The sequence below is a fragment of the Merops nubicus genome, unplaced genomic scaffold (assembly GCF_000691845.1).
Source record: "Merops nubicus isolate BGI_N331 unplaced genomic scaffold, ASM69184v1 scaffold10310, whole genome shotgun sequence".
Classification (NCBI taxonomy): domain Eukaryota; kingdom Metazoa; phylum Chordata; class Aves; order Coraciiformes; family Meropidae; genus Merops; species Merops nubicus.
This window is the reverse complement of record NW_008584828.1, coordinates 18269-37279: the sequence shown is the minus strand read 5'-3', so window position 1 is coordinate 37279 and position 19011 is coordinate 18269. Positions and strand designations below refer to the sequence as shown.

The following is a 19011-nucleotide window of genomic DNA, read 5'->3' as shown; positions in this document are numbered from 1 at the left end:
CTCATGCACACAAACAGGGACACTTCCAAGCTAGACCAGAATAAAGCACCTTCAAGCCTGGGAGTCCACTAGCTGAAAGAAAGAGCAACTTCCTAGTACGCAGAAGGAGCTTATGACCTCCAAGTTAGTATATTATTTTACTTAAAGCTAGCTTAGATATTTAGAAAAGTGAAGCCTTAAGAATTGCATACAAGTAATAAATTGCTCATGGAAAACGGACAAAGTCTGAAGTGACTCTTTGTCCATAATTATTTAAAACTTCTAACATTCTAAAAAAGATTGGCATTAGAATATTTAAGAAGAGCTACCACACCCTGATAATAATTAGTATATTACCTGATGGTATTTCTTCAGTATGTTGTGCATTTCTGCTACATCTTCACTTGTTATAGTTTTGATGATATATCTTTTGTCGTAAGACGTATGAAAGCGGGCACCACTGCGTGCTTGGGAATCATTGGCAAGGGGTGCGCTTCTTGTCAATGAGTTCTGTCAAGTGATTTAAACCAAAAGAAAATAAGCATCAAGTCAGACAAAAATATGCAACTTAATTAGAACAAGTATAAACCATTTACACTTATTTTAAAATCTTTTCCAATATATCTGCACTGAGGTGAATTCTGCAAGGCATGGAATCACAGGGAGCATTATCTTGACAAATCACTTCAAAAATATCCTGAGAACAAAAGAATATTTGGGGAAGGTATTGCCCATCAGTGCTTCAGAAGTCATTCTCAATGCTGAATAAGAATTTTTTGTACTTTGTGATGGCTACATTACCAGCTGGGAAGAAACCATACACTTAAAAAAAACAAAAGGAACGCCACAATAACTATAGAGGATTTCAGCCATAGCAAGAGTATCACTCTAAAACTGAGGAGAATTTGCTCTTGAGCCAGTGCAATCTGGTACATAAACAAGATAACAGCTATATTTCTGTGTTCCAGAACCAGAGCTATCCCAATGATTTCATATCTAGCATTAAGCAAGAAGTATTAGTGTACAGTACCTCCTTTGGTAAATCTACCTTCCTACAGATTTAAGAGGGGAAGATTAGTCAATGACTGTAGGGTAATTTGAAGAAAAACTACTACAAATTAGTGACCATTTTTGGACTGAAGCTTGAGATCACTTAGAAAGAAATAGCAGCTGTTATAATAAGAATTAATCAACTAGTACTCCTTTTAACACGCTTTAATTACAATTCAGGCTAGACAGAAAAAAATACAGAAACTAGTCAGATTCAAACAAATTAATAAATTTAGTCATATGTTAAATCAACTGGAGGAAACCTTGTAAAGTCACTAACTTTTTACTGATTCTTATTTTTTCCAGCAATAGCTTTTTTTCTAATGGAAATGAATTCTGCCTGACTGCTAACTATGATGACAAGTTAATTTGCAAATACAACTATCGTATCGAAAATTTTGCTAAGAAGAGAATGTAATACATCTGTAAATAACTATTTAGCACATATTTTATTGTTTTTTTAGTGCTTTAATGGGTTAGGAATGGTGATGCATTTATTTTTTAGTAGATGGCTATTTTATTATGAGTTATCTATGCCAAGCTTAATTAAGAATGATACAGCTATCATTTTACCACATGCATATTAATTTGTTAGAATATACCAACTAACTTTTGCTAAGCAGCACCTTTCCATGCATGCACAGGTAACCCAAATGCCCTCTCTACAACACCCTGAATCTAGTAATAAATTAAGAGTTTAAGATCAGATGTTTAAACATTAAATATGTTTAAGATAAAAACAACCTCTAACTAAACAACCTCTTTGAGACTTCATTTTTACTAACTCTCCAAATCCTGTTATAACTCTTTCAATATACTTCCCTCTTCAGATACAGAATGTAGTTCCTTACAACTCTGAAAGAAGATGGACATTATTATTTACTGCGTTTTCTTTTAATATTTGCATATGTTTATTAAATAAGCATGGTTTAAAAAGCTGGAAAAAAGTACAGCATATTGTGCTGATTACTAGTAATTGCATTACTGCTTTCTTGTGCTGATAAATGCATGGCCAAGTTTTGTCTGTGGACAGTTTGATTTGTAATGGTTACCTCTCACTTCTGTGAGCAGAGAAAAGTTAAAATTCCTTCTAAAGTAAAGCTTCCAGGTACCATGCAAAATACCATACCTCTCAACTAGACTAGTTATACTTATTTATAGTTAGAAATCAATCTTCAGAAAATACATATACTGTTGCCTGATCACGACAACAATGCATCTTTAGATAAAGAGATGAAAAGAATCGGCTTGCACTGCTAAGTCATCAGTAGCAAGTAAGATCATGGAACAGCTTCACTGAAAGGATCAAACTAGAATAATTTAGGGGCTTCAAAGAGGAAACAATATAGCTATTTAAAACCTTTAAGATCCCTTTTGATGTAGGTGAAACTAACTTAGCTGTTTGATCCAGACTGCTAAGTGGAAATCAAAGCATCTTCTGCTCCATCTAACTCTGTCAAATACTAACAAATTAATAGTACATATATTAGAAGTGAAGACATTCTTTCTCGCAAAATACTTCTCTTCTAAGTTAAGACACAGAATGGCAAAGAAGATGCTGCAGTTCAGCTACTTTGAAGCACTGTCACTAGCAAACCTGTAACTGTTACGAAATCTCAGACAAAAATAACAGTAACACCCCCTGTGATGTACAATTTGCACTTTGCACCACAAAGACTTCAGAAAGTTTCTGGGGTTATCTCTTTGAAATTTAGACTTTAGACAGATCTAGATAAATAAATAGTTTAGCATACTCTGGGGTTATCTAACCCAAGTTTTTATGACAACCCTCTATCTTAATGCAGACAACAATAAAAAAGTTGCTTAGTAGTGCTCATCAGACAGACTAAAAATACACATTTATGTGAACTGTAGTGCTCTGTAGTTCAGACTGCTATCTATATATAGCACTTGTCTCTTACTGTCATGTGCATCTTTTTGAGACAGTACATGGTAAAACACTCTGTGATCCTGATGACTTTTGCCAGAACACACATATAAATTTCAGTGATGGTTAGTACAAAAAGTGAATAAAATAAGTCATACTAGAGAAATCAGTGTACAAATGCCTTGGAAGAAAAGCTGCTTGAACCTGCCTAAGGAAAGCAGCATAGAGCTTTTCCTCTGCTTCCTTGCTCAGCACTAAATTTGGCAAAGGGACACCTATCACCATCCCCAGCAACAATATCTCCTTCTCAGGTGAGGCATCTACAGTGCACTGGGAAGGAAAAAAAAATGAAACTCAAGCATCTCCCTTTTCCAAAAGGAAAATGTAAGCAGGGTTGAGAGAAGGGGAAAGGAGAGACAGCGAGAGATAGATCATGGCAAATACCAGATTGAATTCCCTCTGGCTCTGCTTCTTAATTAGGGGAAGACTAAGCGGAATATGAACAGATGGGAAATGAGCCGCTCCTCACTTTGCACAAAGCTATGAGCCACAGAGCCAGAAAAGGAAGGACATCCTTCAGATATAGGCAAAAAAATGTCAGACTCTTACCCTCCAAAAGGTACAGGTTTTATGATCTAACAACCCTTTTACCATCACTTGCTGCTACTATGCAGCACTTCTACACCATGCCAGGAACCAGTGGAGCACGTACCTAGCTGTACAATGTTGGAGTGTCAGTATTAAATGAATAAAAGTCACCTGCTTATACTATAGCACTAGTAAGCCCAAAACATAAAGAACAAAGGGTCACATTGCCGTGTCCCCTTCAGATTTTTTCGAGCCTGCTCCAACTCTTCCATGGTGTGCTTCTGTCCTCTAGCACAATTAAAACATCTGTCAGCCACACACACCCTGCTCTACTTAGCAGCTTCAGTTAGCAACTGACTGCGGGTCTCCTGCTCTGAGTGTGCATGTTCTGCCAATTCCCCACTCACTCCTCATTTGTGAAGTTTTAATCTTGTGCCTGCTGTTTTTTTTGGTCTCAGGAGAAAGAAAAGGTTTTGTACTTTTAAAGTGTGAATACTTTTATGAGGTCATTTAAAGACTACGCTACATTACTTGTAATTACTTTTACAGCTGAAGACACATTTAACATGCCAAGCTCAGAGATACCTCTAATAGATAAATTTCTCTTTCACTCACCTCACTCTCTCTCCCAAATAGTTTCCCTCTGAGAAATCATTGTCCAGACATCTACATAAATCAATATAAAGAATATCACCTATATTGCACTGAGTAGCAAGCAAACACAAACACTCCTCTGGTTTTCAATGCTGAGAAGCTACAAATCACAAAGAATTTGTCCCATACATCAGAATTAATTTTTCATAAAATAATGAAAACAAAGCTTTGATCAGAAATTATAAAATCTACAGCACTTACTAGTATTTCAAGGGAAGAGATATGTATGTTGTCTATCTGGACTTCTGTAAAGCCTTTGATGTGGCCCCCCACAACATCCTTCTCTCTAAATAGGTAAGACATGGATTTAATAGGTGGACTGCTCAGTGTTTGAAGAATTGGTTGGCTGGTCACATCCCAGAGAGTCAATTGCACAATATCCAGATGAAGATCAGTGACAAGTGGTGTCCCCCATGGGTCTGTAATGGGACCAGTGCTGTTTAATGCCCATGAATGGCATCATTGGATTGAGTGCAAGTTCAGCAAGTTTGCAGATAACACAAGGCTGAGTGGTGGCGTTGACATGCCAAAGGTACAGGATGCCATTCAGAAGGATTTGTAAAAGCTTAAGTGGGCCCCTGTGAACAAGGCCAAGTGCAAGGTCCTGCATCTGGGTCAGGGCAATGCTTGGTATCAGTACAGGCTGGGACATGCTGGAATTGAAAGCAGCCCTGCAGAGGAGGATTTGCTGGATGAAAAGCTGGACATGAGCCAACACTGTACGCTCATAGCCCAGAAGGCCAAACGTATCCTGTGCTGCATCAAGAGACATGGGGCCAGCAGGTCGAGGGAGGTGATTCTGCCCCTCTGCTCTGCTCTCAGGAGACCTCACCTTGAGTCTTGTGTCCAGCTATGGAACCCTTAGCACAAGGACATGAACCTGCTGGAGTGGGTCCAGAGGGGAGCCACAAAAATGATCAGCAGGATGGAACACCCCTCCTATGAAGAAAGGCTGAGAGAGTTGGGGTTGTTCAGTCTGGAGAAGAGAAGGCTCTGGGCAAACATTATTGCAGCCTTTCAGTACTTAAAAGGAGCCTACAGGAAAGATGGGGACAGTCATTTTAGCAGCGTCTGTTGTGACAGGACAAGAATTAATGGTTTTAAACTAACAGAAGGGAGATTTAGACTAGGTATAAAGACTTTTTTTACAATGAGGACAATGAAACACTGGAACAGGTTGCCCAGAGAGGTGGTGGATGTCCCATTCTTGGAAACATTCTAGGTCCACTTGGATGAGCCTGTGAGCAACTAGATCTAGTTGAAGGTGTCCCTGCTCACTGCAAGGGGGGTTGGACTACAAAACCTTCAAAAGGTCCCTTCCAACCCAAAACATTCTATGATTCTATAATTTCCCAAAGAGTTCTTGACACAAAAAGTTAATCAGCACACCTGAATCACAAGTCATCATTTCACCCAAGAACAGCCTATAACAGCAAATTAACTGTTATTTAGTCTTACTATAGACGTACTCTCTTCCCTCAGCATCCCTTTCCTGAAGTCTCAGCAATCTGCATAATTTTATTTCCTACAGTAAATATATTAGCTATATTAGGTAATGAAAAAGTTTTTTTTTCCCCCAGAGATGCTCTTAAGACCTGATTCAACTGATTCTTTGAAGTCAGCTGGAGCTTTTCCGAAGCCTTCCACATAATTTGATAAACTAGAATCCAAAACAACTGCTACCCACCAGAAGCCATTTCATTTCACCCAAGCATTCCTAAACTGAATTCCAATCTCTGCTTTTAGCCAAGGTACAACTTCCAGAAAGGCAGTCTTGACTTTTCTGACTTCAGAAGACCAAGATTTCCCCTGTGGTTTTACTAGTACTTAATCATTTGTGTTGCAGAAAAGGTGGGCTCAATTTTGAATTGGAATTATTTCCCTTTCCAGTCATTCCTATTTATTTTTTCCTACACCATCTAGTATTGTTTTTCTGCAAAGATACACATTACTTCTTAATTCTAATTTTTGCAAGTACAGCAGGCCAAATCCTGTCACTCCCACCACAAGGTATTCTTTATGTCCTTAAATTTCTTTGACACCATTTAACTGTATTTTTTTTATATACATATTTTCAACATCCTTTTTTAGGACGACCAGCTGCAAAGCTACATATTATATTAGCTTCAGGTACAAAATAAACAGATTTTAGAAAAAAGTTAAGAGCTTTTTCTGGTCTTATTTTCTACCACTCGAGGATGGAGTTACTCCTAGTCAGGAGCTCACACTAGTGCTAAATTCTTGTCCTCTTTGACCTCTTGTTCCTCCTCAGAGCAACTATCTCATTGAACACAGCCTTCACACCTCTGCAGATCTGCACTCCTTTTTATCCATAACTGTTCATCTGACTGTAATAAAAAGGCACCTCATTTGGACAGGCTCAGAAAGCCAGGTGACCAAAGTGGGTTTTGTACAAAATCCTTGTCTTTACTTCACTGTCATTCGGACGGATTTTGCATCTTCTGCAAGTTTTCACTGCATAAAATGTCAATTGCTCATTGACAATTAAGTTGATCATTGATATTTAATCATCTATTATTTGCATAATTTTATGTTTTATATAAAGCCCCGCAATAATTGGCATTTTAAAAGTAAGTCACAAAATAGCAAGCCAAATACTTCATAAGAAGAATCCTCAAGAGTCCTTAGAAACCAGCCAAATTATCACCTAATTCTTTATCCTTTAAGTCTCTTTTTACTTGTACACTGGTCAAGAAATATAGCAGTCTACTGTAATTACCAGTAATGATATTTTTGATAAGGCTAGTTATACCAACACTAGATATAAAAAAAGTAATCTGTTTTCCAGAGAGACTTTGGTTGTTAGAGCAACAAGTTAAGCTGTTTGGAGCTATTTTTTCCAACTTAAACCATTTTTGTGAGGAAAACAAATGAAGAAGAGCCACTGAAGTACAGGAAAAGCTTGTCCCCTCGCTCCCTCCCTAATTACAAGCTGCATTTATAACTGGCAAAGTATTGCCTTCCTCTTCAAAGATGAATTGCTGGTGAGGCTCTTCCTCTTCTGCCCACTTTGCTTAAAATGTTCACAGCACAGATATTTATCTCCACAGTAGGAGGCCAAGGATTAGCCACAGCCTCCAAGAGGGTGGAGAGATTTAAAGGTCAATTTAATTAGCTCATTCTAATCTCTTACAAGTTTAACATAAATGTCATTGTTTTCTAACTGCTACTTTAGCAGACAAGATTATATATTAGAAACTTCGACCACGTTAACTGCGTATTGGATGTAATACAAATACTTCACGTAACTAATCTAAAAAGGGAGCCTACTAAAAACTGTCATTGAGTCAGAGCTTTTGCTTAAAAAGAAACAAAAGGAAAAAAAAAACACGAAAAAAAGAGAAAAAAGGGCAATAGGAAAATTCTGGTGATAAAGCATAGAGAGCTTTAGAAGAACAGTAGTCTTTCAAACTACTAGCTTAACAGATTCTCATTGATTTAAATCTTTCCCATTTTGTGATGTCCGGACAAAGGCAAACAACAGTTTCTGGTACTGTGATCTCATCTGAAAGTGGTGGAATGCTGAAGCTTCACAAGCCCAACATACCCTAAAGACAAATCACACCACATCCCAGGCTATTTAAGACTGCCTCTGGGCAAGCTCTGCATGAATGAATAGGCAAAAACAAGTGTGCAGATGATGCTGTGACGACTGAAATCATAGGTCAGTGGAAAAGCCTGGCAGTGGCTCATCACTGCTAGAGAATCACAGACACACGGTCTGGCTGTTCTTTGTGACAGCAGTTAACGTGGTGCTGCCTGGCCCATGCACAGCTCCGCATGAAGACAAGCTTACAGCTCCCCTGCCATGGGTTGACCCTGGCTGGATGCCAGGTGCCCACCAAAGCCACTCCTCAGCTGGACAGGGGAAGGAAAATATAACGAAAGGTGCATGGATGGAAATAAGAATGGGGAGAGATCACTCACCAACTGCCATCATAGATAAAACAGGCTCAGCTCATGGAAATGTATTACCAGTCAAATTAGAGTAGGGTAATGCAGAAGAAAAACTAAATCCTAGAACACCTTTCCCTTACCCCTCCCTTTTGACCATGCTCAACTTTACTCCTGATTTCTCTGTCTCCCCCCTCCAGCAGCACAGGGGGATGGGAAATGGGAGTTCTAGTCAGTTCATTATGTTATCTCTGCCACTCCCTTCTCCTGAGGGGGACACTGCCCTCACACTCTTTCCCTGTTCCAGCATGGGGTCCCTCCATGGGAGACAGTCCTCCAGAAAGTTCTCCGAGTCCACAGGCTGCAGTTCTTCACAAACTGCTCTAGTGCGGGTCCCTTCCACAGGGTGCCGTCCTTCAGGAACAGACTGCTCCAGTGTAGGTCCATTGCAGGGTCACAAGTTCTGCCAGCAAACCTGCTCCAGCATGGGCTTCTTTCTTCACAGGGCCACAGGTCCTGCCAGGAGCCTGCCCCAGCACAGGCTTCCCATCAGGTCACAACCTCCTTTGGGCTCTGGCATGGGGTCCTCCACCATTAACCTCCATGGACTACAGGGGGAGAGCCTGCCTCACCATGGTCTTCACCACAGGCTGCAGGTCAATCTGTGCTCCAGCACCTGGAAGCACCTCCTCCCTCTCCTTCTTCACTGGCCTTTATGTCTGCACTCTCACTCCTCTCTCTGGCTGCAACCGCACAGGTGTTTTTTTCCCCCTTTCTTAAATATGTCATCCTAGAGGTGCTAGCACTGCTGCTGCTGGGCTCAGCCAGTAGTGGGTCTGCTGTGGAGCTGGCTGGCATTGGCTCTATCAGACATCGGCAAAGCTTCTAGCAGCTTGCACAGAAGCCAAAGCTGTAGCCCTCCCACTACTAAAACCTTGCTGTGTAAACCAAATACATCTCCCCAAACTTTTTTTCTTTTTACAAGACCTTAGGAATCATGGACATAAATGAATTAGACCTGGATTACTGATTAAGAAGCATATTGGAGATATCCAGTGTCATACAAATGGACATAGATGTTCCAAGACTTTTTGCTGTTATTTGAAACAAGCAACCCAGTTCTGGGATGGTGTTCAGGACAATGTTTTGCCAGTGATTTCCAGTGAGAAGAAAGGCAAGGCACTGGTGTTACAACGTAACGGCAGCAGCAAACTCAGAGATGTCTGGCTTTATCATAAGGAAATGGGTCCCAAAGGCTTTTGGGTTTACTTTGCCTGCTGACACTGTGCTTTCTACCATTGCCACTGAGCAGGAATTTCATGACTGGAAATACTGATGAGGAAGCACCACCAAAAACACTCATCTCCAACACTGACACATGTTTAACAAGTCTGTCATGGAGCAAAGCATACCTGACTGATAACATAAGCTACAAGCCCATTCAGTGGTATGACCTCTCCTTGCCTTTGCCAGCTGTATGGATAAAACTGCATGATTTCTCATCAGCTCAAAATCAGGGCTCTCAAAAGACCTACGGTGAATGTCAAATAAAAGATAAAACACAGGACATCACTGGTCCTGGGGAAGCACCCATCAGAAATATAAAGTCACTTCTATGATCCTGCTAAGATGTGGACATGCACAATCTGAACACCTACGAACATTGACAAGCAAACTGTATTCGGGGAGTGATTACTGTGGTGAAAGGTATGAAAAGTTCTGACAGACAAAGGCAAAACAACAACTTTTGTTTTTGTAGCTAGCTATCCTTCCAGAAGAAATTTTATGGGTTCCTTGACTTGGTCAAATGAGAGTTTAATGAAGAAAACATGTGATTCTTTCCAAAATAAAGTTATCCTATTGAGACTGGGGGTCTGGATTTGGAGCTGTCAGCTTTAGCCATGTACTTTCTTTGGAAAGAGCTAGGGCTCTCTTTCTGGGACCCTGTCCTCTTCAGCCTTGCAAAGCTTTGATTCCTCCGTTTCAACAGCCATCTCCCTAAGAGCTCAGGGAGAGCCCATCAGCTCAATGTTTTGATTTTGCTGGCACATGCCAATTTACTTTTTTTCTAGTTTGAATTACCAATCATAAAGGATACTTAGCTGAGGCAAGGAACTGCTGAAAGCAAGGCAAATTAAATGTTTTCTCTAAAGAAGACTAAGAAAAACCACAGGTTAAAATTCCTATTGCCATACATACTAAGGGTAAGTCCCATGCTCACTAAATTCTTATTTGGGCTTACGCTTAAGGCACCAAATCCTAGAATGTAATACTCAGCCTGAAAACTTCATTTTTTACATGCTGGAAAGACCACAAATATCACGGTTTTTGTAAGTACAGCTGACTCAACACCTTTCTACTGCTACTGCCTATGTCCACATCAAACAAGATGTCAGCGGATCTGAAAACCTTGGTGTCGATGTCCATTTGGGATCCACAAGTTTTACACTCTGCTACAGGAACCTCACCTGACAGATAAGCTCAGGAGCTTTTCAGGCACTAACAGATTTACCATGCTAAAATTGCCAATGCAGGAATTCTCAAGACAGTCCTTGCTTCTGCGATTTTATAACGCATTTTATTAAACATTCAATGAAAATATCATGTCTTAGGAAGAAGACCTAAATCCTAACATAGTTGCTGCTGATACATTTATTGCTCACCTTGTTGCCTGCTCCTTGATGCTAGAGGTGGCTTATTCCTTCCCAAACCAATGCCGAATAAGCAGAGGCATGAGTTTCAGCACATAAACACCAGCAGCGAGCTCTGGTTAATATTTGTTTGTCTGAAGAAATATATCATCTTAGATTGTAAAATAGTTCTTGAGCTCTTAATATGATGTTTTAGGATTGGATATGTCACACAAAATGAGCAGAAATATTCATAGGTTGACAAAAATTTTAGTGATCTGCAGTTTAGATACTTAAAAAGAAAATTAAAGGCTGACTTCTGAAAAATGAACTTTGAATTTGCTTTACTGATGCCATAGTTGGGCCTGGACTATAAATCTTTCTGTACAGAAAGCTGCATGAGATACCGAAATGTAAGGAGACATCCATATCAGAAGTGAAAGATACTGCATTCATGGAGTTTGTTATCAGGGAAAATGTTTAAAAGCAGGAATTCTCAATTTAGATTTCAATGTTCTATATGGAAAAATGCACACAGAGAAATAATAAAAGCATCTCCAAATTAAAAAAACTTACAGAATATCTGCTAAAAATTCATTATGAATTTTCTGGCCTGTACAGAGAACCTCTACAAACTGCTCCTTCAGGCAGGCAAAGTCAGGTCTGAGCATGTCTCTTACTACACTAAGTGCTAACAGTTGTACTCTCTCTTGTCCCCAGCAGAAGGTTTATTAGGTACACTGGGACATTGGTGCCCTCTGGTATGAGCAATTGTATTTTACCAGGCAAGAACCCAGTCTCCCTCTTTTGCCTAGCAGGATGCAGATGTAGGACGCAGCAATAACTTTAAGCAAGACCAGATGTGTTGGAGCATAGTAATATAAGTTTCCTTTTCCAGAGCAATAGCAGCAGATTCCATTTTTCTAGAGTTTCTTGGGGGCTTTTAAGATAGCTGCTTGCCTGTTCATCTCTCATAACTGTGCAGTTTACAGAAGCTAGTTCTAGATTTCTTCTCACAGAACTGTACTCTTGGATTTTTTAAGGTAAGAAATAAGCTCAACTGAGTTGAAAAGAAATTCCCAGTGCTACAACAGCTACCCCAGATATTCTGGGGAAAAAAAAAAGAGGCCTTTCTGTAGAATAATCTTTGCAAAACCAAAGTCTAAAGTTGAGGGGGAATGCAGAAATTAAAAATTAAGGACTTGAGTGAGGGATTTACTTTATGACATCTATTTTCTAATCCATTTTTTCTTTTCTGCTAGGAACAGTTAATGCTCTCAAGTATTTTCCTGTCAACATTTGAGGATCTTAAAGAGTTAAGGATGCTTTTTCCGTGAAACAAGAAGACAAAACCAAAAATACGTGATTGAGATAATTTACCCTATCAAGGCAAAAATCTGCCATTATTTAATGCTCTGGCCTGTGGAACTGACACTTTAAAAATTATCTTCAATCTGAGATTCATATGTACTTTTATCATCCAACAACAAGAAGCAAAATAATAATCTCTCTGATAATTTGTAGTCTACATAAGTGATTAAAATGGCTTTAAAGTTTTTCCACTATTCAAATACAATTTTGATTCATACTGACTAGTCATTACTTATATTCCCCTTTCTAAGAAAAAACAGCCATTTTTTTCATTTGATGCAATAAATGTCTTAGTAACATTTGATCACCAAGAAGGAAGATCAGGGTCTAATTTTTTTTTTTTTTTTTTTTTTTTTTTTTTTACGTAAGTACAAAGTTTCTTAAACTGGATTGAAGACTTAATTTGTCCTAACAAGTTCTATAGGCAACTTTTGAATAAAACTCAAGGTTTAACTGACTTCATACTGTATTTTCCACATTGCTGACCATAATGAAGAATGAATCACCAAAAAAAGCCCACTCAGTTTTAGCAACTACACGTGTATCTCCTTAACATTTTGGTCCTAGTTCAATACTAAATCAAAATACCTCTCAGAGATGCCCAACTAGCAGACAGAGAGATGTAGGACAGATTGCCAAAATGCCTCAAAAAGAGGATTTGGTTTCTATCATGTGAAGGGAGGATGTCCATTATAGGAATTGTAATTGCCAGTACTAGAAATGGCTTCCTGCAAGGCATGAATGATATACAATTTAAGGAATTCCCCTAACTCTGAAGTCTACACTACTTGAAGGAAAAAAGCTGTACTTTGAGATATAAATCTCTCTTTAGGGATAAGAGAGATCTCTGTAAGAGAAGATGCCCTATATTAACCATTCCATATGTGAGTTAAACTTATCTGTTAAGCAGTCCACAGAATTCCTGTACAAAGTGAATAACACAGTGTCAAGAACTAAAATTAGTATAGCCCGCTAATTAGAGCATATACTGCCAAATTATTTTCATAAGGTGGAGTTCTTTTTACTCTTTCCTTATGAGCAAGCATTATCTGTCCTCTAGAACAACTCATTAAGGATATCTGTAGAACATTCTGAAAACAAAAGCTTTTTAAATGAATGCTCTCCTGATTTAAACTGATGTGTTTGTCTAATGAACAAGGTAATTTGGTTTATTTATCTAAACCAATCCTATCTTGCTCAATAATGGGAATGACACTGTTCACAACTGATTAGGACTCCCTTGCTGAAAATGATTATATAAGAAAAACTATCCAGAGAAAGTTACTTGCTATCTCTTTCATAAGCTTTCCATCAGTCCAATACTGCCCAGGCTTTTTCCAGTTCGTGTTTGACTCCACATATAAGACAATTATTTTAATCAACATTCACTGGAATAACTTCCTCGTAGACAAAGATTATCTGAAAATATGTATCTAACGTGAGTCTCCCTTTGCCACATTATACTCCTTTTTTATATAATGGAAAATGTAACATTAAAATGAAAGCAACTTCTACACATAATAGGGATAATCCCTATTTTACACATGTGGTGACTTGAATTTCTGTTTGTGTATTCCTGCAAAAGTAACTTAATTTAGAAATTGTTCAAAATATAGTTTTTAAATGCTTTAAGTAGTAATACAATTATCAGAACAGTCCAGTAAAATAAGAACTCGGTGACAAATTGCTTGCGGAAAATGAAGAACAGTGAGTGCAGACATCGCATTGGGACGAAATTAGTATTAACTATCTTCTTTTTATCACTAAATACACTTGAAATACTAAATAACATTGAAGATTTTTCTCTAACTAATGCATGATTTTGTTGAATAACAAACCAGGATGTAATTATGTTTTCTTCTTTCAGATTGTTGCTTGGTTATGTTGTAAAAAAAAAAATAAATCCACAAACACATAACTGCAAACAAATATTTTTTGTTTTAATCTGAAAATACAGACATTTTATTTAGCAACAGTCCTTTAACGTTATTATACCATTGTTATCGTTAATAAATCCAAAGAGCAGTATAACATAGTTACAACAGGAATTTCTGTTGTAGAACAGCAGTGCAGATGCTTAGAGTGCTGTGGAATGCAGAGTTTTTGATTATGCTAGGTTTGCCAGCTTCAACTCATGACAGCATCTTAAGTCTTCTAATGTATATTTACTGAAACGTAAGTTTGATTGGTTAGTAATCACTCCATCTTCTAAAACACATCAGGCAGGAGCCAACAGCATAATCTCAAGTTTTGAAGCAATCACATGTCTTTCCTCTTTGACACATCAATCCTCTGTCTTTGTCAAGGAAGAGGAAATCTCCATATAATGGGATCAAATAACTTCCTGGACAATAGGATCCTCTTTGGTCCACCAAGGAAATTGAACCAGGAATACAAGCTGATATAACTGTTCTAACTGTTGGCCTGAGTCTTGGCATATTTCACCTTAAACAGTTCTTCAGTAAACAAGGTAATGAAAAATCATGTGATAGGATCATGACAGCTCTACCAAAAGAAACCAGCCCAACCCTCTTCTCCACCTACTGGCAGTGTCTCAGCAAAGCTACAGTGGCCATACACCAAGATCCATAACCTAATCTTCACCTACAGGCCTGCAGGCACGTTTTGACCCATCTATGCACTTATAGCACACTGCTTGATACTGAAAAGGACAAAATTGGTAAAGAGGATAGTTGAAGGAGTTAGATGTAGATTTTTGGCTGCGGTATTTAGTCTGCTCTATGTAACAAGAATAGGAATGTTATTGTACAAGTGCATTTTGTATCATTTGTTTAGTTACTTGAAACCATCTATTTAAATATCTTCTCTTAATATATCTTAGTAACAGGCTACAAATACAATTGCAGTCCCCATCAGAATAGTTTAAAAGAGCAAAAGAGCATGACAGGAAGTGGCAATACGTCACACAGCAAGTGCTCTTTAGGACAGGAGATCTTGCAGCATGACTGCAGAAGGAATTATCCCTGTGACTGAAACAGTGCGCATTAGGAACTGTTAATGGAAAAGCAAATTGTCAGTGAGTATTAGCAAATCAGACTAAAGCAGAGTTCAAGAACTTTCTTTTTGCAAAGACAGAAAGAGGCTTTGGCTGCAAGGAACAATCCTGCCCAATCTAGGGCAGTTTCCTGCCTTGCTGTTTCTTCTCTATGCAAGCAATGTTTCTAGATCCTCTTAACAACAGGAAAAGGAGACACGATGAAGCAGTGTGAAGCTGGCAGCCCACAGGTCACTCTTTAAACAAAAAACATTTAAAAAAAAAAAAAAAAAGGCTGTGGTCATTTCAGAAACCACATCTCAGATATACACATCACTGAAGCAACTGAATTACCCAAGTAACCCACCTGAAAATAGCTTCTCTTGTCAGTAGTGTCCACAGATTATTTTTAATTCCAATTGCAGGAGTTATCACCTTGCAGTTTTAATAACACAGCTTATGACAAGGAAGTACTATAATGGGAAACATGGAGGACTAAAGGTAGCAGAAGGGTAGGAATCAGAAGACAAGTAGGGCAGGCAAAGAGGTAAAACAGAAATGTTCTGCTTACAGGTGGGGGAAGGATTTTTGTGTAAACTGGAGAAAAACTAAGGGAAGGAACTTTATTTCAGCACATTGGCCTGCTTGTTCATAACCACAGAATTACTAACTTCTTAAATCTGTATATATCACCAGTTTAGGCATTCTGAAAGCAAACTTACCTGAAAGTCTTGATCATCAATTCCAAACCTCTCTCTTAGATTACGGAAAACCATTGGACAATATTCCTTAAATTTGAAATGACTTGGCATGTTTTCTCTGAAAAAATATAAAACCAAATCCATTTCATTCACCTGCATATGTAATAATTAACTCTAGAGTATTCTGCCTCAATTCTGTTCATATTAAGGAGTGGATAAGGAAATGCACAATCCCACTTCTAATGCTTGCCTTTTTTTTTTTTTTTTAAATGAGATCTGGTCTCATCATGTTCTTTTTTCTTTACAATGTTTCATAAATATGTATACATATTAGTCTCTAACAAGCTACAATATAACTGGATGAAATAAACACAAACTATATATTGATGACTTTGCCACCTTGACTTAAAAGCAGAAAAGAATGCTTTCCCATTACCCTACAATTACTTGAAAGGTGAAATCTTAGAGTGGATTATACAAGAATTACTACTCCGTCTGTGTCATCAGAAAGTACTGACAGTGCCAAAGCTTCAAAAAAATTTGACTCATTCAGTACAGAGCTAATTTTAACATCCTAGTGTTAATTTCAGACTTACTTATGTGAGAAAAGTTCTTTTGACCTTTGCCACAGAACAGAAGACCCAAAGTAGCAGAATTTTTACATTTTTCCGAATAAAATTTGGGTTATACACCACACAGCATTAACAGTTTTTTATGTCTGTACATACTGTTCATGGAGTATTTCAAGAGATGTAGGTATTACATGAAATGATCTTAACACTTTTGGATATTTCTATATGATTGGTATGATTTTGCATTATGGATTATAAAAAGCTGAACATCATTCAGCTTTGAAATATGCTTTACATTCTCACTCTTGTTCAAATATGTCACTTTGTCACAAGTATATGCACATGAATTTATTTTTTCAAAAATACCCAAATATATCCTTCTATCAGCCATCAATAATCACACCAACAAGGGATGCTGTCAATATGTAAGATAGTGATAGGGCAATAATAAACCAGATGGAGGAAAAATACTACCCAGCAGCCCTTGCTGTTGCTTTTCAGAACAGCACAGATGGTTGTGTTTATCACAGGATTAACTTAATCATCAAAACTTCAGTCCCATGAACTGAAAAATAACAGAGTTCATAGTAGTTCATAAAAATGACTGCCTCTATCCACTTCTACAAAGAATTGTTACTTGTACTTACTTGTTGAAAAGGTGATTGTCCACCTTTATCTTTGAGTATGCTTTGAAATCATCTGGCATCAACATAACAGGGATTTGAACATGGCTCAGTTCATTGATCTAGAGAAAACAGAATATATTTAGTTGCTGATGTCTTTGCAAAGATGGTGCATCTGTCTCCATTACAAAAATGTTACTCATTCTGCTATTTCTTGTGTACGTGTCCTGGGAGTGAATGCAAGTAAAAGAAGAATGCAAAAGCGGTTCTATTCTTTTCAGGTTAAATGTGATCACAAGATTGACACTTTTGGGAAATCATATTCATACTAGTTTAAGGAAAAAAAAAGTGCTTCAAAGCACACTGGAGGTGTACTTTTTATGGAAGGTTGATGAGGATGCCAGCAAAATGGTCTTCTATCCCAACACATTGTTCTTGTTTTGTTAATTGAGCTACACTTCCCAAAGACAATTCAAATGCCATTATTTCAAATTACTGTTTACCCTTGGAGTTTATGAAGTAGTCCTACATATCTGTGTCTGGAAAGATTCACAGAAAATAAAGTGAAATTTTGCTTACATGTGAATGCACACACTTTGAGCTCAATAAGCAGAGGTTCGTTTCTTACATTAGTGCAGAACTCACCCAAGTTTTTGCAAGTCAGAGCATTCGGGTATTTTTTCAAGTTGGACAAATGATTTAAATTGTTAAATTTTTGCTTTGAAACAGGTGGAGAAGTAAGTTGTACGGTTTTGCTTATTTTGTTCTATTTCTGGGGACCATATATTTATTCTTTCTAGCTTTGAAATAAATATTGTCAGTCTTCCCAAGATTAGCCTTTCACACGTTTGAAATCCATATCTGACCACATCTTTATGAACAAATGTAGACAACTTTACTGTCACCTAATTTGTAGGCATGTTTTCACTATTCCATGTATTAAATTTGACTGAAGTAACTGTAGATTAACTAAAACATGATAAACTCAAGACAGACAATTATTAGCTTGCAATGGTGCTTATAAATCATGAACGAGAGATACCCATTACAATAACAGTCACCGAATACCCGTGACATACATTTTACCTACATTCTTACGGTTTCGTACACTCTGGTCACACATCTTGATTTACTGTGTCAAATCTTTTTGCTCATGCAGAGCACATTTTGCCTCAGCAGTTTTCTACAGGGTTTAGAGTGAAAATCCACTCTATATGAATAGAAAGGCACACCAGGGGTGGCTATAGTAACACAGGGGTGCTCCTCCGCTCTTAGCACTGCTTATCCAACACTGTTTTCCAAGCAGGAAGCTGTTAGCTGTCCATAAATGTTATCCTGCTTAAGAGAGGCTTTAGGAGAAACCTTCACAGAAGCAGTGACGGGTTATAAATATGAGAGGAAAAAAAAAAAGCACTCACTGCAAGCATGACCTTTTGCAGAACTGAAGTTAAACAAAACAAGAAAACAGTGAGAAGCCTTTTAGCTCTTAGAGGAAAGAAACCAACGCAAGCAGGCAGGTCAGCCACTCATCACTTCTCAGTACTTTCAAGCCCCAGTAATGTTTCCTGCCATGTCTCATTTTTATTATTTAGATCCCTGCAATCCCACACAAAAATTGATAAAATCTGTTGAACTGACTTTACAGAATGCTTTTTTGGAAAGCCCTGAAAAATTATAGAAGCATGGCAGTTATATGGCAGAGTGCAGAAAGGAAACAGAAAAATGTTTGAGATGGGCTGAATGTGTTTTGCCCCTTGGAATGTAAGGGGAACACTCTTTTCTCCTTCCAAAGGAGAAACTCCAGTAAATTTTTGAAAACACAGCTGTATAAACCAAATAAAACATGCTGACACTTCATTAAATATGACATAAAATAACAAAACACTGATCGAAAATCACTATAGCTAACATACATGCACTTTACTACAGCTGATATCACCACACATCAATCTCACCCTGAAACTACAGGGCAGGTTCATGAGTCAGCAAGACTAGTCTAGTTGTTGTACAAATAAAACTAGGGAGAAGTTATTGCACAGAGATAT

The 19011-nt window shown here is 38.0% G+C and overlaps 1 protein-coding gene across 1 annotated transcript; it reads right to left on the bottom strand.

Moving 5' to 3' along the window:
- Positions 1 to 336: 336 nt before the first annotated feature.
- LOC103777950 (phosphatidylinositol 5-phosphate 4-kinase type-2 alpha-like) lies at positions 337 to 17088 on the bottom strand (the record flags this gene model as incomplete). The annotated part of the gene is made up of 3 exons (XM_008945520.1): positions 337 to 489; positions 15793 to 15889; positions 16991 to 17088. Coding segments are annotated over 3 exons (348 nt in total), but the record flags the coding sequence as incomplete, so codon positions are not given.
- Between the last annotated feature and the right edge of the window lie 1923 nt (positions 17089 to 19011).